Consider the following 25,987-nt stretch of genomic DNA (forward strand, 5'->3'; position numbering starts at 1 on the left):
GGCCACTTTATTAGGTACAATTGTTCAATTGCTTGTTAACACAAATAGCTAATCAGCCAATCACATGACTGCAGCCCACTGCATTTAGCCATGTAGAGGTGGTCAAGACAACTTGCTGAAGTGCAGACCGAGCATCAGAACGGGGAAGAAAGGTGATTTAAGAGACTTTGAACGTGGCGTGGTTGTTGGTGCCAGACGGGCTGGTCTGAGTATTTCAGAAACTGCTGATCTACTGGGATCTTCACACACAACCATCTCTAGGGTTTACAGAGAACGGTCCGAAAAAGAGGAAATATCCAGTGAGTGGTCAGTTGTGTGGACGAAAATGCCTTGTTGATGTGAGAGGTCAGAGGAGAATGGGCAGACTGGTTCCAGATGATAGAAAGGCAACAGTAACTCAAATAACCAACCAAAATCTCTGAGGAACGTTTTCAACACCTTGTTGAAAGACTGCCACAAAGAATTAAGGCAGGTCTGAAGGCAAAAGAGGGTCCAACCTTTTACTAGCACGTAATAAAGTGGCCGATGAGTGTATTTGTGTAACTGTGGCTAATAATAAGTACTGGAACCATGAGTTATTGGAGTTTCATGTTCACTTACATTTGTGTATTTATTATTTTATTATTAATTTATATTTTTTTTCATATAGAAAATGCTATTGGAATCGGCCATAGACAATCATGAGAATAGTCCGGTGCAGCCCTTGGATGGAGAAGGTTAGTAAATGGTCAGAGAAAAATTAATTGTGGTACATAAAACAATAGAAAAGTCCTAAGTGGACCTCATGGAAAACAATAAACTATAGCCAAAATGTAGAATTAATTTATACATATACAAAAAAAATGATTTAACTACACTGATCAGGCACAACATTATGACCACCTCCTTGTTTCTGTGCTCACTGTCCATTTTATCAGCTCCTCTTACTGTATAGCTGCACTTTGTAGCTCTACAGTTACAGACTGTAGTCCATCTGTTTCACTTTGTTAGCCCCCCTTTTACTCTGTTCTTCAATGGTCAGGACCCCCCTGGACCCTCACAGAGCAGGTTCTATTTGGATGGTGGATCATTCTCAGCACTGCAGTAACACTGACATGGTGGTGGTGTGCTAGTGTGTGTTGTGCTGGTACGAGTTTTTAAACATTGTCCATTCACTGAAGAACAGAGTAAAGGTGTCTAACAGCTCTCAGAGCAGCGAGGCGATTTGAGGACACTGTGGTGAAGCATGAGATTGTGTTTCAGAGTCTGCACTTAAGATCAACTCAGCACTTTTCTCGCTTTGTATTGATTTAAAGGGTGTAACTGGAGAGGTTGCTGTCACATGGGGGGGCAGCTCATCAACAGGTGACAGAGGTCACAGTATGGACAGACAGGGGTCATGAACCAGCCGTAGTCAGATATACTGTGACTTTGTCATGCAGTTTTACATGGCGGCTATTTCTAGACATAAAAGCGTATATGTTAGCTCACCTTGGAATAGAATACACGAATACACCTCAATCGTGATAGACTAGTCTAAATGAGGCCATTCGGAATACAGTTTCTATTGGATTGAACGAGGCGGCTGATCCTGTAAATAATCTGTTAAATGGAAGAATAATATCCATGTAAATGTCCGTATCCCATTACATTCCTTATTGGAAAGTTTAAGTCCGTTCTGCATGTGTGGCAAGTTATAGTGTTACAACGTTCAACATGGTGGAGCAGAAAATGGTCTGCAGAGGAGTTTATGTTCTGATCTTTAAAAGATGGCGGTGGGATGGAGGTCCAGCTTATGTGTCGCAGAACAGACGTCTTCCTCTCAGCCATCTTTAATAAGGACATGTGAAGGATGTTTTCCTGAGTCTGACTCAATTTTAAAGCAGTTAAAAGCACAAGCACTGCTCACTGCTGCTCATCTCACTCTGACTGGACGTGATGCTGGTTGTCATGGTAACATCTACACTAAGCGGTTCTCTATACATGAGCGTCATTTTGGATCTGATTACTTGTACTGAGCATGCAAACTGGGAATCTTCCATCAGATTGTTGAGTAGAGTTAGAATAAACACCTGTCTTAATGTATTCAATCCAATTGGCAGAAGTCTTCGCATGTTAACACAGTCAGTGGCTGTACATGCAAAGTTTTTTGCCAATCCGATTAAATACATTCTGATTACAGATTAAGACTGATGGAAAATCTTCGTTTACATGCTGACTACAAGTAATCAGATCCAAAATGACACGCATACGTGGAGAACCACTTACTGTAGATGTTGCTGTGACAGCAAACATCACGTGAGTCCAGTCAGAGTGAGACGAGTTTTCACCCGGCATGCATGTGGTTTTGATTACTTTAAAATGACGTCAGACTCAGGAAAATGTCGACGTCGTTTTCTGAGACACATAGGCTGGACACCCGTCCCACCATTGTCTTTTAAAGATCTGAGCATAAACTTCTCTTCTTCTCCTCTTCAGACCAGTTTCTGCTCCACCACATTGGACGTTATCAACTTTCCATGTGACGTGACGCTCATGCAGAACATACATAAACATTCCGATAGGGAATGTAATCGGATACAGACATTTACCCGTATATTATTATTCTGTTTAACAGATTATTTACAGGATCACCCACCTCGATCAGTTGGATAGAAACTATTCCAAAATGGCCTCATTCCAACTAGACTGTTCCAGTTGTGTGCATACGTGGACGTTTCTATTCCGATTGAGCTATTATTAGGATTATTAATGTATTATTAGTCTTCATGTAAACGCAGTCACTGTTTTACATGCTGTATTGACATTCTGCATTGACAGGTTTTCCCAGTTGTTACAATCTCAAGCAACAAGGATGAAATGTGTCAAAAATTGGAAAGGATGCCTGCAAATAACTTCTAATCAGATTCAAAGCACAGTAACTATCTCTTCTTCTACTTTCAGAAGAAAGTAGTTCAGAATCCGCACTTTTGTCAGAATTTCCCAGCTGCTTTCAGTGAGCAGCAGTTAGGAAATAATTCTTATCGAACTCCGGCGTGCTTTCATTATCACAGCCCATAAATGCAAGTCAAAAGGTTTCTTTGCTTCAACTCTGAGAGCAAAAACAGTCCTTTCCACCTTGTTCTGCTACGCACGCTTGAGAAACATACAGTAGCCATCAGTTTATGTGATATGCAAACTAAACAGCTCTGGTGCAAAGCAGGAACGGCAAGCCGATGGAAGGATCGTGGTGCGATTAGTCACCCTGGAGCTCGTGCTAATGAGAGGCCGAGGCGTGAGGTGACACGCTGAGCCACTGACACGATCAGGGTTTGATTAATTGAGCTGGGCTGAGTGTTAATGAGGGAGAGGCGCAGGCGTTGTCGAGCCTGGCCAACCCCCTGACGCAGCATTGAAAGTGCTGCCCCAGCACAAGGCCTCACACTCAAACACCCACACGCACACCCAGCGAGTGTTTTCAGGTCCAGGCCTCGGAAGTCCCGCAGTGTCCTGAAGCCGTTGAGTCTCGGGGACTCGAGCAGTCTCCTTGACTTGAGGACTCATCTCTCTGAGCAGGGAATTAAATAAAGGTGGGTGAATTAAGGCTATGATTAAATGAGCAGTCCAGGCCATGTGGGGGCGAGTGTGCAGTGCTGTGGGAGTTGGGCTGGCTCGCCGTGACTGGGACGGACCTTGTGAAGTTTTTGCTTTGCTTAGCTCACGCACCCAATCAGAGGTGGCATCTGTGAATCTACCGCATGACCAGAACTCACTGATGAAGGTACTGATTATACTGTTAATCTGATGAAGGGCCAACTGACAGGAAGTGCTGTGTCACTGCTAAAGGGGGATTCTTGGAAAAGGTTCCGTGTAATTAAAATATTGAAATCATTTAAAATCATTTTAATTCAGAGCAGTTTGATAAGAGAAACATGTAGAGAAACATGCAGCCAGAATTGTTCACATTTTTTTATAATTAGTACACAAAATGGTTACCAATGGTGGGAACTTCACTAAGTTGCAAGTAAGTTTCAAGTCTTCACATTCAAGTCCCGAGTCAGTACAGGCGAATCTGAAGTGGAGTACCAAGTCAGTAGTGTATTCTTCAGCTGAGGTTGTAACACTCAGTAATGGTAACAGCCTTTTAATGACTAATAACCATCACAACCATACTGGTATACACAAAGAGTAGTGCAACTACACATGGAATTTTAAAAGTACAGCTGAACTTATATTACTTATATACTTGATTTACATCTTTTATATTTATATATTTAAATTGGTCAAATCGAGGCTAATGTCATCAAATTCATGACTCGAATCAACACCTCTGATGGTTAGTAAAACGCTTCCTAAAGCTCAAAGCATGGTATTACGAAAGTTTTGATATGAACTTTTAGCTAAAGCTGGGCCTAGACTACACAGATTTTTGCCCGATTTTAACCCTGATGTGCCCCTTGTGACAAATTTTCACAATTGATTGGAGGCGACTGATGATGTAAATCTTTAAGCCCCCTGATTGAACTCTGAAGTGATGGGAGACCCTGCAGAAAATCAGATTTTGTTTACATGCACTTGAGTAATCAGATAGTGGGGAAACTCCAGGTCTACAACCAGCCAATAAACGCACAGAAGACAACATGAGGTAAATGTAATGTAAAACTCAGACGTCATGCCGCAGCTTTAAAAATATTGTGCCACTTTACCTGAAAAGATGAACTTACATCATATTTAAATCCTTCATTTCATCGTGAATGTTTTTGGGTCCAAAAGTGTTTCGCTGCGTCTCACGGCAGCACTGCTCGCTTATTTCTGGTACCGTCGTCTGTTTCACACATGCGCAGACAGAAGTCTGAAAGAAATCAGAGTAAGAGTTCACAGCACTGAGAAATCTGATTACTGAGCTGAAATCCAGCCTCTTTATCGGATTCCTTAATTCGACTTCTAAATCAGATTATGGGCTTTACATGATTTGAATAATCAGATAACTGCAGAAATCAGATTATGATCGGATTATTGTTATCAAGCATGCCGTTTTGTGTAATGTGTTGACAGAGTACCAGACGCGTGTGGATGAAACCAGGGGCAAAACATAAACCGTAGTCCAGGCAAAAAGTCAAAGACAGACAAGCAAAGGTACCAGGGGATAAGGCAGAAGTCGAAAACGAAACAAACGAAACACGGAATCGAAACAAACGAAACACAAGGTCAAAACACATGGAATCAATCAGAACAGAAGGGAAACGCTCAGTAGTCTCAAAGAAACAATACTTCGCAGTGTCTCACTAAAGCCCGGACTGTTATATGCTACTCTATGAGTCACATGATCACAAACACATGTGAAACACATTCGGTAGTCAGGAGACTGAGATTGCTGATAGGAGCGTTTGTGAGAGTTCGACGTCACATCAGAGTCCAGAGTATCCTGGGAAATGGGCAGTTATTTATTATTGCCTTCCACTAATACTTCAGTGATATGAAGCTGAAGTCAGATATTCTCCAGCTTCTTGTACGAATTTTCCTGTTCCACCTTAAATGGAGCAGCAGTTACATTCTGGCACTTCAGGCGTCAGAACTGCTGAACAATTTAAGGTGGAACGGGAAAGTTAGCTAGCTAGCTACCGAGACATTAACATACTATTAATGATTTCTTGTGCTTGTTATGAAGAAAAGGACCATAATACACTGCAACCACATTAAACTAAGATGAAACAGTGGTTATCGTAATTTTTTAATGGCGAAAAGTCTCACATTTGTGGGTTTCTTTGGTCTCTTGTTCTACCATCTTGACGATTTTTTTTTTTTCATAAGATTTTTTGGAGTGTCTCTGGAAAACCTCCATTTGGAGGGTCTAATACTTCACCCTACCCCTCTACCTCAACAAAAATTAGGACACCTTACCCTAGACATGAACGTGTAAAACAGAGGGCTAAGGGCTCAGTGGTGGGGTGAGGCGAGGGGTGAAATGGGATTGGGCCTGAATAACAGAATTCATTCAGTAAGGATACGTAAATAATGCGTAATGTTAGTTAGATTAAAAATGTGGTCACTATTTAGGCCAGCTTGTATGCCACGCATATACATCGCACAACATTATTGTACCAACTGGAAAACACCTGTGTCCAGTTTGTTGAAGGTCCTTGTACTGCATGATATTTCCAAAATACAGCAGATAGAATGGGGTCAATGTCCTCCAGGTTACTGTTGTTGTAATTACACAGGAGCACATTCTGTCCTTTTGCCTTTGCCTTTAATAAGCTTGTTTAGTTAATGTCTGTTCTGACGACAAAATATCATCAAGATCCTAAAATGTTCTTAACATTATTGAGCTTTGGGTTGTTTAAACATACAGTTTAACCTAAACATCATGACCACCTTCTTGTTTCTACGCTCATTGTCCAGTTTATCAGCCCCACTTACTGTATAGCTGCACTTTGTAGTTCTACAGTTACAGACTGTAGTCCATCTGTTTCTCTGATACTTTGTTACCCCCTCTTACCCTGTTCTTTAGTGGTCAGGACCCCCATGGACCCTCACAGAGCAGGTACTACTTGGGTGGTGGATCATTCTTAGCACTGCAGTAACCCTGACGTGGTGGTGGTGGTGTGTTAGTGTGTGTTGCGCTAGTCTGAGTGGATCAGAGTTTGTAAACGCCTCAGTGTCACTGCTGGACTGAGAACACTACAGCAACCAAAAATATCCAGCCAACAGCGTCCTGTGACCACTGATGAAGGTCTAGAGGATGACCAACATAAACTGCAGCAGCAGATGAGCTGTCGTCTCTGACTTTACATCTACAAGGTGGACCAACAAGATAGGAGTGTCTAATAAGAGTGGACAGTGAGTGGACACAGTGTTTAAAAACTCCAGCAGCACTGCTGCGTCTGATCCACTCGTACCAGTAACACACACTAACACACCACCAGCACGTCAGTGTTACTGCAGTGCTGAGAATGATCCTCCACCCAAATAGTACCTGCTCTGTGGTGGTCCTCTTGGAGTCCTGACAGATGGACTACAGTCTGTAACTGTAGAACTACAAAGTGCACCTATAGAGTAAGTGGAGCTGATAAAATGGACAATGAGCAGAATCGCTTATATCTGTGTCAAAGAACTTGTGCTCATGAATTTTTAATTGTAATTTCATGTCTCATATCAGGGGAATAGACTTCATAGCCCTTCAAATGCTATGAGCATAAATGGCATGGTCATTAAATGTGAGCTATCGTAAGAGAATATTAACAGGTTTAGGAGATGTTATTTATATGATCAATGGATATGGTTGGTTAGTGTAGTGTGGTGTAGATATCAATGGGGTGGTTGGTTAGTGTAGTGGGTAACATCTCTGCCTTCTACGCTGTAGACTGGGCAAACACCCTACACTATACCAATAAGGGTCCTTGGGCAAGACTCCTAACACCGCCTTCGCCTACCTGTGTAACAATAATCAAATTGTAAGTCGCTCTGGATAAGAGCGTCTGCCAAATACCGTAAAAGTAAATGGATATGAAGTCTGTAGGATTTGACTGACTTTAGTTCAGATGTGCTTTACAGCTGCGTGTTGTATTCCTCCTTAATATATTCAGTTTTGACGCATTACTTCAGGACAATAAGACGTTCAATTAAACTAGATTTAAAAAAAAAAACAAAAAGCAAGCCAAACTGGTTCAGCTTCTTGCAAGTGGGATCTTAATAGCACCAGTTGTGAAATAGATAAAGCTGTGCTGCAGTATTTAACTCATTGTCCTTAGTGAAATATGAGCTTAAATGATTTTGGAGTTGTAGTTACTTCAGATGTTTATTACAAAACAGTTAAATTAATACAACCTCATTTTCATAGCATATTTACAAACAGGCTAAATGAGCCCTGCCGTGTTATTATTTCAACATGAAGCAGTGTATAAACTGTGTTATTGATTTATTAAACCTACAGTAAAACCTACCAAACCATACCAAGGAGGAGGTTAGCCTGCCTGTTTCTGACCACGACCTCTGGCGTGTATACAGTCAAACGTTTGAACACCCACTGGCCAAATTATGTTATGTTGACTTTCGAAGCCAAAATATGTCGACACTGTCAAGCTAACATTTGGTAAGCCTGTGAGGTAATATTTATTTGCTTGGTCTTTCCTTGCTAGCGTATTAGCAGTCAAGCTAACATTCGGTAAGCCTGTGAGGTAATATTTGCTTGGTCTTTGCTTGCTAGCGTATTAGCAGTCAAGCTTACACTTAGTTAGCCTGTGAGGTAATATTTGCTTGGTCTTTGCTTGCTAGCGTATTAGCAGTCAAGCTAACAGTTAGCCTGTGGGGTAATATTTGCTTGGTCTTTGCTTGCTAGCGTATTAACAGTCAAGCTAACAGTTAGCCTGTGGGGTAATATTTGCTTGGTCTTTGCTTGTAAACCTAGTATCTGTTAAGCTAATATTTGCTTGGTGTTTAGTTACCAGCCCAGCTTGAGAGTAAATCATTGATGAGTGATTCAGCTTAAATAGCTTCATTCTCAAGTCTTCTGTTAGCAAATACACTGATGATTAGTGGTACTATGAGCAGACGACTACATCTTTCTCCTGAGCTAGATCTCATTCCTTCTCTTCCAGTGTGTGTATGTGTGTGTGTGTGTGTGTGCGCACCACCTGCTCATTATGATGGAGCACTTGCTTCCACCACCATTCTCAACAGCAAATAAGTGGGCGAACTAAAAATACCTTCCGCTGGGCTGTTGCATCTGCCAGGAAAACAAGTTGCCAAAGCAAAATTGCCTGGTTGTGTTCAGTGTCAGAGAAGCATTCCTCTCTCTGTCTCTCTCCCTCTCTCACACACACACACACACACACACACATATGCGCACAGATACACACACACACACACATATGCGCACAGACACACACACACACACACACACACACATATACGCACACACACTGACGCTTCCCCAGCCCATATATAGATAATACTTACATGACTTGTATCTCTGCCCATTTGCCTAAAGAAAGTAGCACAAAGATTTCAAATACCAATAATTCCCCTGTGGCCACTTGACTTAAATATACTTGTTTTCTTTTCCTTTTTAACAGCTTTCTTATTTCAGGCACAGAACTAATCAAACCAATCAGATTTTGTTGCAGCCCATTAATTGTTACTACCACAGTAGCGTGGTGTGGTCATTATGGTGGTCCCCCCTGCTGAGCTAGCCTGCCTGTTCCATTGGCTAAAGTTTGCACATATCACTCTGTGAAATAAGCTGCCATAGCCTTGATAGGCTCTCACGGCAGTAGATAAATAGTACCTAGTGAGAAAACCTGGACCAGATGACGTCAGGGTGGACCAGCCCGGCGGGGGGGGCCTTCACAGTCACTCCCAGGGCAGTGTAGTGTTTTTAGTAAATAATTCCCTGTTTCAAGCAACATTTGACTGTTTTTGGTGCTGAAAGATGATTGTTAATTGGAAATATAAAGAGCAATATTATTCTGTATTGTCATGTCATTATATGCCTCCTACCAAACATTCAAACGTTCATTCATTAGGATCAGCGTATAAACCAGTAGTTATGCATTTTATGCAGTCGTTCATTTTCATAATTGTAACGTGGAGCGATGAGGCGGACGCAGGCGCTGAGAAAAACGAGATTTATTCTAGGCAAATCCAGGGTCATGGTCGAAACGGTCCATGTTCAGATAACCAACATGAAGAGCAGGAGGGACAGACATAAAGAAATAAAATACCAAATTCCAAACAGCTCAAAAAAATACATACAATACAATCGGCACATCAAACATATCACACAAAGACCATCAAGAAACTCAGGAAAACACAGGGCTTACATACAACAAGGATAATGACAGCTAACAAGGCACAGGAGGAAAACAGGTTGCTACAGTCAGGGGCAGAGTCAAGAAAACAAGGGGGCAGGACAAAGGACTCAAAACAAAGAAGCACGTGGACAACTGGGAAGAAACACAACAACACGAGCACATGGACAGGACTGGGAAGGGCCAGTCATGACAATAATATTGCCAGTGTTTTCACTTTGAAAATCTTGTGTGTTGTAAAAATAAATCCAGTAAATTGTCATCAAATGTTGGTTTGAAATATCAGTCAGACTGAAATAACTTACCAAGGCCGGTATGACTTAGGTATTATCAGGCATCCCTAAAGCCAGGGGTACACTAGGCTTTAACCCTGATTTTAGCCCCGATTCTCAGTCTGGCCGAGTCTGAGCTGGTGGGCTCTAGTTGGCAGATGTTTGGGTCAGAGTCGACAGTTGGACAGAGAATCGAGTCATATGTGAGGGGCAATGACACAGATTTCTTTCCTTCCGCTTGTGTTTTAGACCAGTTTATCAAACGTTTGATTTTTTTTTAGACCCGGCTCTAAACTGGTCAGCGACTCAATCTGATTCCTGCAACAACCAATGAAAACTGAGAGCTCTAAAGAAGAAAATACAGCAAATAAACAAAGAAAAATGGTGAAAAGTCTCTCACACGTGGAGCAAAGCATTTTAATGAGCTGAGTCACCTCCTTAAGGCAGGAGCACAATCAAGTTTCTGTAATAAATACATTTAAAACTCTAAAAATACAAACTGGTCACATTTTTATGTCCACAATCCTCACTTAAACATGTTTCTTTACTGCGTCAGCGCAAACGGCAGAAAACACAGCAGCAGTCGCTTCATGTTTGTTTATTTGCGTTTATTTGTGATCCCTAATCATTTCGTGTTTTATCCCCAAAATCCAGTCGGACAGTGTGAGATGCCCAGTCTTTTATAATCTGGTCAGACTTTAAAAGTCATGTAGTGAACCCGAGGCTTACACTAAACACAAGCAGTGCAATCAGAAGTGTTCTAATCAGGCTTTCCCAGTGGGCTTTCCCCTTGGGAGCCCCTCATGTGGCAGTTTCCTTGCTGAGGGAAGCTGGATTACAGTGTGACAGGTGCCGTATCGCTTGATGACTGTGTTGTGTTCTTGTTCCTCTTCTCAAAGATGTGTTGTTAAGTTACCATTTGAGCTTTGTGTCTTTATTTTATGTTAAAAATAACTTTCAGTGAGCAACAATTACACAACATCTTCAGTAGTTTCAGATATTTCATGACAGACTCTGCAGCCTTGCCAGATCTTCAACATAAATCAGTGTTAGAACAGTGTCTACACTTTAAAGCAGCATAGACTGAAGCAGGCTGTTATTGTTACTGTGCTTTTAGGACACCAACATGTCCCTGCTATCAGAACAAAACCTCGTATCTCCATTTTTGTTGTTTTTCAGTTTTTGGCATAATTTGGAAATACCTGTTCCTCTTTACATTGTGTATAAATGTCATGAAGAATGGACCAAAAGAAACGGCTCAAAATGACTTGGAAAAAATTCTGGTTCCATTGACTTGCATTAAAAGTAGAGTAGGTTTTTTTCTTCTCCTGAAAAGTTACAGTTTTGGAGATTTGGAGTTTTTGTCTGAGAGCAGAACACAAACACAAGGGCCAGACCAGGCCTACGATACAATCCTGTCCAGCCCATGAAACTATTTAGATTTTCTGTTAATATTAGCTTTTTTCAGAATTCGCAGCACAAAAGTCCCCAATAACAGTCTGGGACAGCAGTTGCACCTCAATTCTACACAATTCCACACCAGTCGTATCACCAAATAAACCAGCTGGACACTAAACATCAGCTCAGCAGCTCAGAAAGTCCAAAATCTGAATGAACTTGCAGCAAAGAAAGGATGCCAGATGTCTGGTTCAAGCAAGTATTCATGTAATATTTGAAGGTCTACTACAGTGAAGTGTCTATATTTTACTGATGAAGTTTTTTGCCTGTTTTGAATAAACAGTGGTCAGTTTGAGTTACAGCACAACATCAATTAAAAATAAAACATATTTTATATGTTTATTTGATGAGATTTTTAAAACATGGCTCCTCTAGTGGTTGGTTTGACAGCTCTGATATAAATGAATGAGCATGAATATAATTTTTATAGTTCAAAGTAAGTTACGATGTGTTGTAAACAACATCAGCAAGTCTGTAAGACTCTAAGGAAGACCTGGATGCGAGAAGTTGAGAAGTTTTGTGGGTGTATTTGTACACAAATGATTTGGGTGACTATTGAGTTCTAGCATTTGTTAGTAAAGTTAGCCTCGCTGCTCCAGCTCTAAACTAAAGAAGCAAAATTTGGACATGTCTCTGAATAGGTTTCTTTAAAATGCTTGCTTGGCTGAAAGAAATCTGTGGCGCTTCAGGTTCTTGACCCTTTAAAATCCCAGACGTATTACGTACTGAGTATCTACAGGGAATTCAGTGCATAGTGGTAGAGCTATTCTTAGCTTATAGAGGTGTAATAAAACTTTGAGCCAGCCATGTAAGGGGTCAGTTCTTGAAGCTGGCCTATATGGGGTAAACACTCCTATAACAATTATGCATGGCACTGACCTGCAAAGACTCGTGGCACAGTACACTCTCAGATACAGTCTTACAGGTCACTTCACACAGTGTATTGGAATCTGCACTGCAGGGGTCTATAGAGTCCAGCCTCTCCACAGATAAGTTACCACGGCTTTAGTTGAGGCTCCAGTCTGTATCTCTTGTGTTGCCTGACAATAGATCTCTTAGGTGGAGGTGAAGGCCAGTCCTGATCCCTGGCCACTGAGAATCTCTCCGTGAGTGGCTACTTTGTGTTAGAGAGCACAAGGTTTTCAGAAGTGGAGTCACGGGATCGGAGGAGCAGCTATACACTGTTTTCCCCAGGCATGGACATTTCGCATGGACATGTTTATTAGACGCCTTTATGGAAGTAAGTAGACAAATAGACGATATTCCTGATATGCTGTGATGGGGCTGCACAATATGGACAAAATACTAGTATTGCATTTATATTGCTATTGTGGTTGAGAAATGCTTTGCATTTAAAGGTGGACACTAAGATCAGGTAAGAAAAGAGTGCAAATCAACTGCATGTTCCATTACAACATAACTGGGACTCTGTAGTCTCAAACTCCTTGAGACCACTGGTGGTTCCTAAACGCACTATGTCATGTTCTTCATAACGTTAATATTTCACAAGCTACATTCAGAAGCTGGGCGTCGTATGAGGCTGTAACATCTTCTCTGGTGATGATGATGTCATTTTAAACCCTTATAATAAATGAAGCTGAACTCAGTTTGTTTTTCTACTGAAAGTCGACCCGTTTTTCCCCAAATCTGGGCTCTAAACTATAAACAGACGGCGTCTCTTCAGTGATCTGCTCTGGAAACATCACTTTTAGAGAATAACACAAAGAACGTCTGAGATTTTTGGCTTTCAGCAGTAAATTGTAAGCGTATAGTGACATGTAGATCATAAAACACATGTTTGTTAATTTGATGGGAGCTTTTACAAAAAATAAGTAAATAAATAAAATAAAAAATGACATTTATTTCATGCAGTTACTGAGTAATTTGCCTTAGGATTTGGTCACATAAATTCAGATGGAAAAACATACCCTGGAGAATAAGAGGTTAATTGGATTTAATGCAGTGTAGAATTGTTAAAAATCATTATATTTGTAGTTTTTTTAAAAATATTTTTTGATATGCCACTACAAGTTTTTTCTGTCTGTTTTGGCTAAATATTGTGATGCATATTGTGTTAAAATGTGAAGTATATCTAAGATATATTTGCCATATTGTACATCCCTACTTGCAATATATTAAAAAGCATTAAACACAAAGCAATAATATGATGTGGCTGCAGATTAGCCTGCTGTATTTAATAATAATAATAATAATAATAATTTCAGTTAATGTAGCACTTTTCTCAAACCCAAGAACGCTGTACAGAAAGATCAGAAAATAACAAAATACATAACCAACAATAAATAAAACAACACACACCCTCTACGTTTCCAACATCTAGCGAGGGGGGATTACAATGACCACAATAAAGAGCCAAAAAGAGTCTATAGCTGAGGGAAAACTCTATGGAACTCTATGGAAAACTATGGCTCTGTGGAACTCTATGGAAAACTCTATGGCTCTATGGAAAACTCTATGGCTCTGTGGAACTCTATGGAAAACTCTATGGCTACAGTGCGTCACACAGGAGTCCGCCATGTTGGAAAGGTCAAGATCCGCTTGTGATCTAATTCACTTGTATTGAGAGACGAAGAGTCTCAGGATTAAATCGGCCACAGCTTCCTAATTACTCAACCCATTTTCACCAGATTTGTTATAATCCTCAGACATTGATTAATCGAGGCTGCACGGACTGCTCTGGGTAGCTTTTATTACTTTAATAACTGATCGTGCTAATTAGCTGTCTGGACCAGCAGGAGAGTATTCAGTCCGCACCTGACGTTAAAAACCGAGTTTAGCGCCAGAAACACAATCACACATCAGCAAATCCCTCAATGTGTGATTCACTTCTAACCTTAATACTCAGAAAATAAACCCCCAAAACACAGTAAGAAGGACAAAGAGTTTTCCCGTTCCACCTTAAATGGTGCACTTTCTGGTATCTGAAGCTGCACCTTTTAAGGTGGAATGGAAAAATTCAAACAAGAAGCTGGCAAATGAGAATCTGACTTCAGGTTGGTGTAAGAAGGCGCTATAGTTAATCTGTTATGAATATCTACACGGATTAAGGAATGCTGTAACTTACCCAGCTACAAAGCACTAACCATCACTGTAAATAAGTAACTACTACATACAGTTAAGATCCTGTGAATAGGCTATAAAATGAAATACGCTTATTATAAAGCATTTCAAAGATTGAAAAATTCTTCATTTGGTAAAAAAGTGACATAGAAAGCTTTCATTAAAAGGAAAGACTGTTTAAAAAGGGACGTGATCATACAGTAAACATTTACTTAACGTTAATATTGCTGCTTTTGGGAGAAAACCTTGTTTCATCTTTGTTTTTGTCGGTTTTCAGTTTTTAATCTAATTTGAAAGTGACTGTTGTTCTTTACGTTGTGTGTCAATTTCATGATGAATGGACCAAAAGAAATGGCTCAAAATGACTTGGTAAAATTCTAGTTCCATTGACTTACATTAGAAGTAAAGTAGGTTTTTTCCTTCTCCTGTTAAGTCACTATTTTGGAGATACAAGGTTTTCTTCAGACAACATCGATATGTACAAATGCAAATCAACTGCATGTTCCATTACAACATAACTGGGACTCTGTAGTCTCAAACTCCTTGAGACCACTGGTGGTTCCTAAACGCACTATGTCATGTTCTTCATAACGTTAATATTTCACAAGCTACATTCAGAAGCTGGGCGTCGTATGAGGCTGTAACATCTTCTCTGGTGATGATGATGTCATTTTAAACCCTTATAATAAATGAAGCTGAACTCAGTTTGTTTTTCTACTGAAAGTCGACCCGTTTTTCCCCAAATCTGGGCTCTAAACTATAAACAGACGGCGTCTCTTCAGTGATCTGCTCTGGAAACATCACTTTTAGAGAATAACACAAAGAACGTCTGAGATTTTTGGCTTTCAGCAGTAAATTGTAAGCGTATAGTGACATGTAGATCATAAAACACATGTTTGTTAATTTGATGGGAGCTTTTACAAAAAATAAGTAAATAAATAAAATAAAAAATGACATTTATTTCATGCAGTTACTGAGTAATTTGCCTTAGGATTTGGTCACATAAATTCAGATGGAAAAACATACCCTGGAGAATAAGAGGTTAATTGGATTTAATGCAGTGTAGAATTGTTAAAAATCATTATATTTGTAGTTTTTTTAAAAATATTTTTTGATATGCCACTACAAGTTTTTTCTGTCTGTTTTGGCTAAATATTGTGATGCATATTGTGTTAAAATGTGAAGTATATCTAAGATATATTTGCCATATTGTACATCCCTACTTGCAATATATTAAAAAGCATTAAACACAAAGCAATAATATGATGTGGCTGCAGATTAGCCTGCTGTATTTAATAATAATAATAATAATAATAATTTCAGTTAATGTAGCACTTTTCTCAAACCCAAGAACGCTGTACAGAAAGATCAGAAAATAACAAAATACATAACCAACAATAAATAAAACAACACACACCCTCTACGTTTCCAACATCTAGCGAGGGGGGATTACAATGACCACAATAAAGAGCCAAAAAGAGTCTATAGCTGAGGGAAAACTCTATGGAACTCTATGGAAAACTATGGCTCTGTGGAACTCTATGGAAAACTCTATGGCTCTATGGAAAACTCTATGGCTCTGTGGAACTCTATGGAAAACTCTATGGCTACAGTGCGTCACACAGGAGTCCGCCATGTTGGAAAGGTCAAGATCCGCTTGTGATCTAATTCACTTGTATTGAGAGACGAAGAGTCTCAGGATTAAATCGGCCACAGCTTCCTAATTACTCAACCCATTTTCACCAGATTTGTTATAATCCTCAGACATTGATTAATCGAGGCTGCACGGACTGCTCTGGGTAGCTTTTATTACTTTAATAACTGATCGTGCTAATTAGCTGTCTGGACCAGCAGGAGAGTATTCAGTCCGCACCTGACGTTAAAAACCGAGTTTAGCGCCAGAAACACAATCACACATCAGCAAATCCCTCAATGTGTGATTCACTTCTAACCTTAATACTCAGAAAATAAACCCCCAAAACACAGTAAGAAGGACAAAGAGTTTTCCCGTTCCACCTTAAATGGTGCACTTTCTGGTATCTGAAGCTGCACCTTTTAAGGTGGAATGGAAAAATTCAAACAAGAAGCTGGCAAATGAGAATCTGACTTCAGGTTGGTGTAAGAAGGCGCTATAGTTAATCTGTTATGAATATCTACACGGATTAAGGAATGCTGTAACTTACCCAGCTACAAAGCACTAACCATCACTGTAAATAAGTAACTACTACATACAGTTAAGATCCTGTGAATAGGCTATAAAATGAAATACGCTTATTATAAAACCAAAGGAAAAACACATCAACATCCGTGTATCACCAACGACACGGCCATATCTACACAAACATCACACAAACATGAGCATGGATCGCTGAGTTCCCTCCGTTATATGAACCTATCCCACTTTCTTAGTGCAATATTCTCAAAATCGTATAAATTTGGACAGTATCTTTCTAAACTGACGCTCTGTAGCAGTGCTTGGTTTACGAGCTGATTTCCATATCACAGCTTTCTCAATCAGTATTGCAAAGGTCATTGTGGTATTGAGCAACCATTACATTGTGCCGCCCTACATCACAGTATCATCTCACCCATTTCGGTGCTGTAATAGTTACTGGTTTTAAGGATATTCTGAGGTATCATAAGACCATTTTGAATATGAATAATTCCCGTGGCCGTGTACAGTTGCTGTCCTTTTAAAAAGTCACTGTGTAAGTAAACAGTCTGCTGCTCCAATCTGTCTGCCAAGCACTCGCCAGGACAACAAATGTTCATGTAATTGGCATCGGAGCAGTAAACAGTAGTAGTTTTGGAGATAATTTCATATTTCAATTGTTCGTGGTGTTATAAAGGAATATGAGAGGTTCATTAAAAAGTCAATTAGTTAATATGATGCATGAGGTCAAATGATTTCTATGTGTATTAGTACTTTTTAAACATTTTCAGTAGGACTGACTGTAACAGTAATTAAGTAATGTCAAACTCATTAGTTTGATGATTTATTGAGTTACAGTAAAACAAAGAAAAAAGAGGAAATTGAACAAAAACTTTAAAGCATTTCAAAGATTGAAAAATTCTTCATTTGGTAAAAAAGTGACATAGAAAGCTTTCATTAAAAGGAAAGACTGTTTAAAAAGGGACGTGATCATACAGTAAACATTTACTTAACGTTAATATTGCTGCTTTTGGGAGAAAACCTTGTTTCATCTTTGTTTTTGTCGGTTTTCAGTTTTTAATCTAATTTGAAAGTGACTGTTGTTCTTTACGTTGTGTGTCAATTTCATGATGAATGGACCAAAAGAAATGGCTCAAAATGACTTGGTAAAATTCTAGTTCCATTGACTTACATTAGAAGTAAAGTAGGTTTTTTCCTTCTCCTGTTAAGTCACTATTTTGGAGATACAAGGTTTTCTTCAGACAACATCGATATGTACAAATACATATAGACAATACTCTTTTCAAGGAAAGTCCAGTAATGACAGTTACCACCCAATGCCTGGTTTGCCTAATCAGTCCTTCATTAAGTTAAACCAGGTGTTGAACAGTTCTGCACAGTGGAGTTTACAAGAAATCAGGAACCAAACCTGTTTTCTTTTAACCAACATATTAATAACATTTTAAAACAAAAAAAATCCTGATACATTTACTGCATTTATGTCTATTTGCATTTATTTTATTTGTGTTTTACTGTTAAAACCCTCTTGCAGCAAACATTTGGCTTCCTAAGACTTTCCCACTGCACTGTTTATGGATCATTCAAAAAAATTAGACAAAATTAGTTTAAAACTAGAGTTTAAAACAACTTTCAGACGTTTAACTGCCTTAAAATTTAGACTAAAATCATTTTGCTGTGAATGATCTTATTACAGAACTCAAAAACGCAAGGACAGTTTTGAACAGTTTTACACACACAACAGTATAATATTTTACAATAAAAACAAAAATGTTTACTTAATTGCAGAAAATCTGTGTTTTGGTAGTGACAGTTCTTAATGTTTCACACTGATTTTCGGGCTTTGGGACACATTTACTTCAAAACAATGAAATCTTAACTGCTCACCATGTGGCCATGAGGGACAAGGATGCAGCCTCACATCCTGCTCTAAATACAGGGGTGTGGCTAAAAAGGCTCCACCCACATACTAAAACTAAAACTTCCATAGTGACAAAAACTTTGGACATCTTTTTATATATATATATATATATATATATATATATATATTTTAGAATTTAAAAGAAACTCTAGATTTAAATCTTGTGACTCCACTTTAAAGGAAAGCTTAAAATAAATCTTTAAAAAAAAAAGAATAAATTAAATATAATTTTAAAAAGTTGAGTTCGGAGTTTGGCTCGCCTCCCAGTAGAAAGCACTCTATAAATAATGATATTTTTAATATATGTGTAGCTTATTACTGTCTAAAATAATGCTGGATTTAAATAGATCATAGTGCAATCCTCATTAATAATGAATAAAAGCCTGAATTCATTTTTTTACATTTCTTTACTGTTCAACTGCAGTTTGAGCTAATTCAGTAGAGCAATCCATTTAGAAACACCAACTCCTGAGGCAGGACGTACGATCCAGCTTCTTGGCCTTCACTTCTTATAAACATTGGAGTTACACAACAGTACTGTATGTACTGTATGTACAGTATTATGCATTAGCGTTGGTGCTTTGCTACAGGCACATTACACAAGCCTCACTCTTACTGCCCCACTGAAACAGAAGAAGAGTTTCTCATTCGCAGCTCATTGTCCTCTGCTCCATTACTCAAGCACCGGCCTGCTGCACTACCCACATTCACAGGCGCTGTGTGAAATGACTGGTAAATGAATATCTTATTAAAGAGCGTGTCAGGCTAGCAGAGCTATCTGAAGCTGGAGAGATGGAACAGACGCCGGCTGCTGGCAGAATGTTCCAGAGCCACCGAGTGACTGACTCACTCTGGAGGGATCTGGGGGAGCTTGTGTCTCTCTGTGCTACAGACACATATTAGACTCTTTGTTTTGTGAGGCTGCTCTCATTGCAGCGCATGAAAAGGCCTTTTTTATAGCACTCATCATTTTACCATGTGAGATTTTTACCATTTTAATTTTAGAAGAAAAGTTTCTCTGTCTAATATAGATATTTACTTCTCTTACACTCTGTCTTCTGCACTGTTTGAATCTTCCTCTTTCTCTCTGGTCTTTGCGTTTTTCTACTGCTTGGATACAAGTCTACATTTTTTACAATTAAGCAATTTACAGTCCCACCTACCTAGAGCCCTATTCAAGCTGGATTAGTTTAGCCAGTTTACCAGTTTAACCCCAGATTGAAACATCATGGTGCCAATGTTTACATCAGTATTATTACATATAAATTCATGGCATTTGGCAGACGCTCTTATCCAGAGCGACTTGCAATTTGATCGTTTTACACAGGATGGCCAAGGTGGTGTTACGAGTCTTGCCCAAGCTCTTATTGGTATAGTATGGGGTGCTTACACTGGTGGGGGATTGAACCCCAGTCTACAGTGTAGAAGGCAGAGGTGTTAACCACTACACTATACCAACTACAGTGACTTACAAAGTATTATGCAACGTGCACCACCGAACTCTGATGACATGCTGTGTGGCTAAAAAATGCATCTCTGGATGAGGGAGGAGACTATTTCAGTAGTCAGGTCAGGAACTTGAGGATCTAGGAATCGGATCAAATCAAGTTCATTATATTAGCCTTGTTTTGTTAACACACCGCTGTAATATTGATTCAAACAGGTGTACTACTACTGAGGGAGCTTCAAGTCATACAAATTACAAGTCCTTTTTGAGCTGGATTAGTTTTACCAGACGAGATATGCTAATCTAATTTGTGCTTGATTAGACGGGCCGATTTGTACAGGATGAAAAATCTTTGCAATTTCCGCCGATCACCCAAAATAACCTGAATCAAAACATTCTGAAAATGTTTACATCAGCACTGTGCGACCAGCACCGCACCTCTGAAAAATGACAGCACGCTGTGCAGCTAAGTGATAAATAAACTAGCAATAGGCTAGTAAAGTGCGTTCATTCAGTTTACCAAATTCAATCAACCAAATGCCACCCAAGAAGACAGAAAACGTGCGGCCTTGCAAGAGGTGCTTTCGCGTTCGTTTACCTTCTCTTTGTATTTTGCACATCACCAAAATTGTTGTGGATTTCGGTGGTCTCGTCGTGAACCTCAGGATTAAAGAACTGGGTCAAATGTAGCTTCATTTTAGCTGTTATCCTTGTCTTCAGGTCAAAAAAAGAAAAACATTTAAAATTTTCAGCGTCTTATTCACCAGCTTCTCGTTCGAATTGTCCCGTTCCACTTTAAATGGTGCAGCAGTTTCATTCTGGCACCTCAGGCATCATTTAAGGTGGAGCAGGAAAATCAGAACAAGACATTTGTGAATGAGAAGCTGACTTCTTATTCAGCGTCGTGAAAAGTCGAATGTTGGGAGACATTTTTTAGCCTCTACTTGCACATCAGCACATACTGAGACATATTTACAGCCAAGATGGTAAAATGAACATAAAGTGTTGTGGCTCCTGAGGTGGTTTGATTTTTGTTGAAAGGATAAAATGGCTCTTCATAACATTTTGGTTGCCGACCCCTGGCCTAGTGTCGCCAATAGGTACAATAACGGAACACAGGTCTATCTGCCTTACATCATTCTGTATCTGTTAGTACTGCATATCAGACAGTATTATTGACCTAGGGCTCTGGACTGTAGGTCAGTGCTGATGTTCCAGTGTGGATAGAGTGCAGAGGTGTCATAGAGAGAGAACCTCGTGTTTTCTCTGCTGGCAAAGCTGTACATTTTGTTCTCTTGCCACTCACCGTTGAGCATTGGAGTTGTGTGAGTAACATTAACACTCTGCAGTTACTGGGACTATCAGATAAACGAGTTTCCCAATCTGGGCATCTTTAGCTCACTGAGGGGCGATCAAAGGCGAGCAGGCGTCCTGAATTTGCCGTATCTGTCTTCTCGCCGCCATCCAGAGCCCCAGAAATAGCAGAGCTGTTGTATGACTCATGGTTCTACTGCTGAGCCTTGCTTTTGTCACATAAACTCAAGTGAGGAACCTGTTAGCCTCTGGCCCACTGCATACAGAATGGGGGATAACGGAGCCTGTCAAGTGCTTCCTAACACGGCGTTCCGTCAGCCTACACACATCCACCTCGGAGCTACAGATAACCTACCCAATTAGTAATAACACACATCCTGCACAGGTGCGCGCGCACACACACACACACACACACACACACACACACACAATCTCTCGGCCACCCTTCATGGAGGTTACGGTGGTCTTGAGTCCGTGAGACAGGAACAGCAGGAGGCAGAATCAAGGTGAAGACGCTGTCATTGTGGTGTGCAGAGAGTGAGAAAGAGCGAGAGACACTGAGAGAGAGAGAAAGAGAGAGAGGGGCTGAGCGAGCATGTGAGGAAGGGAGGGAGAAGGGGGAGAAGGAGGGGGTGAGAGCGAGAGCATGTGAGGGAGAGAGAGAGAGGGAGGATCGGCTCGCAGCGCTCTAGCTTGGCTGGCAGGAGCCGTTCTCCCGGGCCGTTGACGAATGAGCTGTCTAGCCGCGAGGCTGGGAAAAGCGGCAGCTTGTGACGAGCTGAGAGGAGGAGGATGAACGTAATGCGAACCTTGCCTCGTCTGCTTTCAGATACGGGCCAGAAGAAGACCCCCGACAAGAAGGATGCCGGCCGCCGCATGTCCTTCCAGCGACCCAAGGGGACCATCGAATATTCTGTAAGTAAACGCAGTGTTTCTCCTTTTTCTGTGTGTGTGTGTCCGAACACGTCCGGATCTCTCCGCTCCGCAGCTGGACCATGCACTTTTCGTCTAGATGCTGCTGTCATTGAGGTGCATGTGTGGTGTTGTTGTGATCGGACGGAGAGCCTGCACTCTTGCCTTGTTTACAGCAGGCACATGTGCACTCGCGGTCCGTCAGAGATCGGACGTCCGCTCGCCATGCCGGAGCTTTGTTGCTGGTGGTGGTCAGCTGTGTCCATGTTGGTTAGCTGTGTGGAGAAGGAAGAAGCTTCTGGCTGTAAATGATTGACTACAGAGAGATGTAGAGAGAGCGAGAGAGAGAGAGAGATTTGACCCTTTAAAACGTGTCTGTGTTTGTTTATGTAGCCGCTCCCACCGTTTGTCTGCGTGTGAAAGAATGCATTTGTGCCCAGCGCTTATCAACGCACACACTGCCAGCGTTCTCCAATGACCTTCCATCCGCTTTAGCATTCCTATTGATTTGGCGTCCGTGTAATGTGAGGGAGAGAGACATACGCACAGAAGGGGAGAGAGAGAGGACGAGAGACAAGCAGAGAGAGAGAGAGAGAGAGAGAGAGAGAGAGAGAGAGAGAGAGAGAGAGAAGCATGGAAAGAGTCTTTCCAAGAGAGAGAGAGAGAGAGAGGGAGCAGGCAGGGAGAAAAAGAGAGAGCAAAACAGAGAGAGAAGCATAGAGTGAGACAGTAAAAGAGAGAGAAGCATGGAGACAGAAGAGAGCTTGAAGCAGAGAGAAAGACGGGGAGAGAGAAGATAGAGAGCTTGAGACAGGGAAAAACAGAGGAAGAGAGAGAGATAGAGAGGATAGTAGAGTTGAGAGAGAGGGAAAGAGACAGAAAAGAGAGCTTGAGGGAGAGAGCGCATGAGACAAAGAGAGTGAGAGGATAATAGAGGAGAGAGAGCATGAGAAAAAGAAAAGCAGGAGAGGGAAAGAGAGAGCTTGAGGCAGAGAGAGAGAGAACCTGAGTCAGAGAGAGAGAATCAGGAGAGAGAGAAAGAGAGAGAGAGAGAGAGCTTGAGGCAGAGAGAGAAAGAGAGAGAGGACCTGAGTCAGAGAGAGATAGGATCAGGAGACAGAGAGAGAGAGAGAGAGAGAAAGAGCTTGAGACAAAGAGAAAGAGAGAGGGAGAGCTTGAGAGAGAAACAGGAGAGAGAGAGCTTGAGACAGAGAGAGAGAGAGAAACAAGAGAGAGAGCTTGAGACAGAGAGAGAGAGAAACAAGAGAGAGAGCTTGAGGCAGAGAGAGAGAGAAACAGGAGAGAGAGAGAGAGCTTGAGACAGAGAGAGAGAGAGAGAAACAAGAGAGAGAGCTTGAGACAGAGAGAGAGAGAGAAACAAGAGAGAGAGCTTGAGGCAGAGAGAGAGAAACAGGAGAGAGAGAGAGAGAGAGCTTGAGACAGAGAGAGAGAGAAACAAGAGAGAGAGCTTGAGGCAGAGAGAGAGAGAAACAAGAGAGAGAGCTTGAGGCAGAGAGAGAGAAACAGGAGAGAGAGAGAGAGAGAGAGAGAGAGAGACAAGAGGGAGAGCTTGAGGCAGAGAGAGAGAGAAACAAGAGAGAGAGCTTGAGGCAGAGAGAGAGAGAAACAGGAGAGAGCGCTTGAGACAGAGAGAGAAACAGGAGAGAGAGAGAGAGAGAGCTTGAGACAGAGAGAGAAACAGGAGAGAGAGCTTGAGACAGAGAGAGAAACAGGAGAGAGAGAGAGAGAGCTTGAGGCAGAGAGAGAGAAACAGGAGAGAGCGCTTGAGACAGAGAGAGAAACAGGAGAGAGAGAGAGAGAGAGAGAGCTTGAGACAGAGAGAGCTTGAGGCAGAGACAGAGAAACAGGAGAGCACTTGAGACAGAGAGAGAAACAGGAGAGAGAGAGAAATAGGAGAAAGAGAGGATCTCAGAGACAGAGAGAGGGAGAGAGAATCTCAGAGAGCAAGAGAATCAGAGAGAGGGAGAGGGACAGAGAGCATCTCAGAGAGAGGGAGAGGAAGAGAGAGAAAGAGAGAGCATCTCAGAGAGAGGGAGAGGAAGAGAGAGAAAGAGAGAGCATCTCAGAGAGAGAGAGAGAGGAAGAGAGAGAAAGAGAGCATCTCAGAGAGAGGGAGAGAGAATCAGAGAGAGGCAGAGAGAGAGCATCTCACAGAGAGGGAGAGAGAGAGAATCTCACAGAGAGGGAGAGAGAGAGAGAATCTCACAGAGAGGGAGAGAGAGAGAGAATCTCACAGAGAGGGAGAGAGAGAGCATTTCACAGAGAGGGAGAGAGAGAGCATTTCACAGAGAGGGAGAGAGAGAGAGAATCTCACAGAGAGGGAGAGAGAGAGAGCATCTCACAGAGAGGGAGAGAGAGAGAGAATCTCACAGAGAGGGAGAGAGAGAGAGAATCTCACAGAGAGGGAGAGAGAGAGCATTTCACAGAGAGGGAGAGAGAGAGAGAATCTCACAGAGAGGGTGAGAGAGAGAGCATCTCACAGAGAGGGAGAGAGAGAGAGAGCATCTCACAGAGAGGGAGAGAGAGAGAGAATCTCACAGCGAGGGAGAGAGAGAGAGAATCTCACAGAGAGGGAGAGAGAGAGAGCATCTCACAGAGAGGGAGAGAGAGAGAGAATCTCACAGAGAGGGAGAGAGAGAGAATCTCACAGAGAGGGAGAGAGAGAGAGAATCTCACAGAGAGGGAGAGAGAGAGAATCTCACAGAGAGGGAGAGAGAGAGAGCATCTCACAGAGAGGGAGAGAGAGAGAGAATCTCACAGAGAGGGAGAGAGAGAGAGAATCTCACAGAGAGGGAGAGAGAGAGCATTTCACAGAGAGGGAGAGAGAGAGAGAATCTCACAGAGAGGGAGAGAGAGAGAGAATCTCACAGAGAGGGAGAGAGAGAGAGCATCTCACAGAGAGGGAGAGAGAGAGAATCTCACAGAGATGGAGAAAGAGAGAGAATCTCACAGAGAGGGAGAGAGAGAGAGAATCTCACAGAGAGGGAGAGAGAGAGAGAATCTCACAGAGAGGGAGAGAGAGAGAGAATCTCACAGAGAGGGAGAGAGAGAGAGAATCTAACAGAGAGGGAGAGAGAGAGAGCATCTCACAGAGAGGGAGAGAGAGAGAGAATCTCACAGAGAGGGAGAGAGAGAGAGCATCTGACAGAGAGGGAGAGAGAGAGAGAATCTCACAGAGAGGGAGAGAGAGAGAGAATCTCACAGAGAGGGAGAGAGAGAGAGAATCTCACAGAGAGGGAGAGAGAGAGAGAATCTCACAGCGAGGGAGAGAGAGAGAGCATCTGACAGAGAGGGAGAGAGATAGAGAATCTCACAGAGAGGGAGAGAGAGAGAGAATCTCACAGAGAGGGAGAGAGAGAGAGAATCTCACAGAGAGGGAGAGAGAGAGAGAATCTCACAGCGAGGGAGAGAGAGAGAGCGAGAGAAAGAAAGAGGGAGCTTTAGAGCTGAAAATGGAGCTGAAAGCTCACTCTGCCTCGCCGTGTTCTTGAAATGACCCTCAAATTTCCAGCTGCAGACGGGCATCTTCTCTCTCTCTGATAACAGCGCTGAGCTCTGCCAGCCTCTGAGGCGCTCGTCGGCCGCCGCTGGTGTGCAGGGCTATCATTGAGTCGGGCAGATTGG

General features: G+C 41.6%; 1 protein-coding gene across 5 annotated transcripts in view; it reads left to right on the plus strand.

The window, feature by feature from the left end:
* oxr1a (oxidation resistance 1a) overlaps positions 1-25,987 on the plus strand; it is a 305,121-nt gene that overhangs the window by 193,566 nt on the left and 85,568 nt on the right. For 4 of the 5 annotated variants that reach the window (XM_037534094.1, XM_037534096.1, XM_037534095.1 and 1 more), the window contains one exon: positions 22,260-22,345. In XM_037534094.1, the coding sequence (XP_037389991.1) occupies positions 22,260-22,345 (86 nt within the window). Of the gene's footprint in view, positions 1-649; positions 717-22,259; positions 22,346-25,987 lie in introns of all 5 variants that reach the window. The other variant, XM_017719831.2, reaches the window with a different exon arrangement.

The sequence above is a fragment of the Pygocentrus nattereri genome, chromosome 24 (assembly GCF_015220715.1).
Source record: "Pygocentrus nattereri isolate fPygNat1 chromosome 24, fPygNat1.pri, whole genome shotgun sequence".
Taxonomy (NCBI): domain Eukaryota; kingdom Metazoa; phylum Chordata; class Actinopteri; order Characiformes; family Serrasalmidae; genus Pygocentrus; species Pygocentrus nattereri.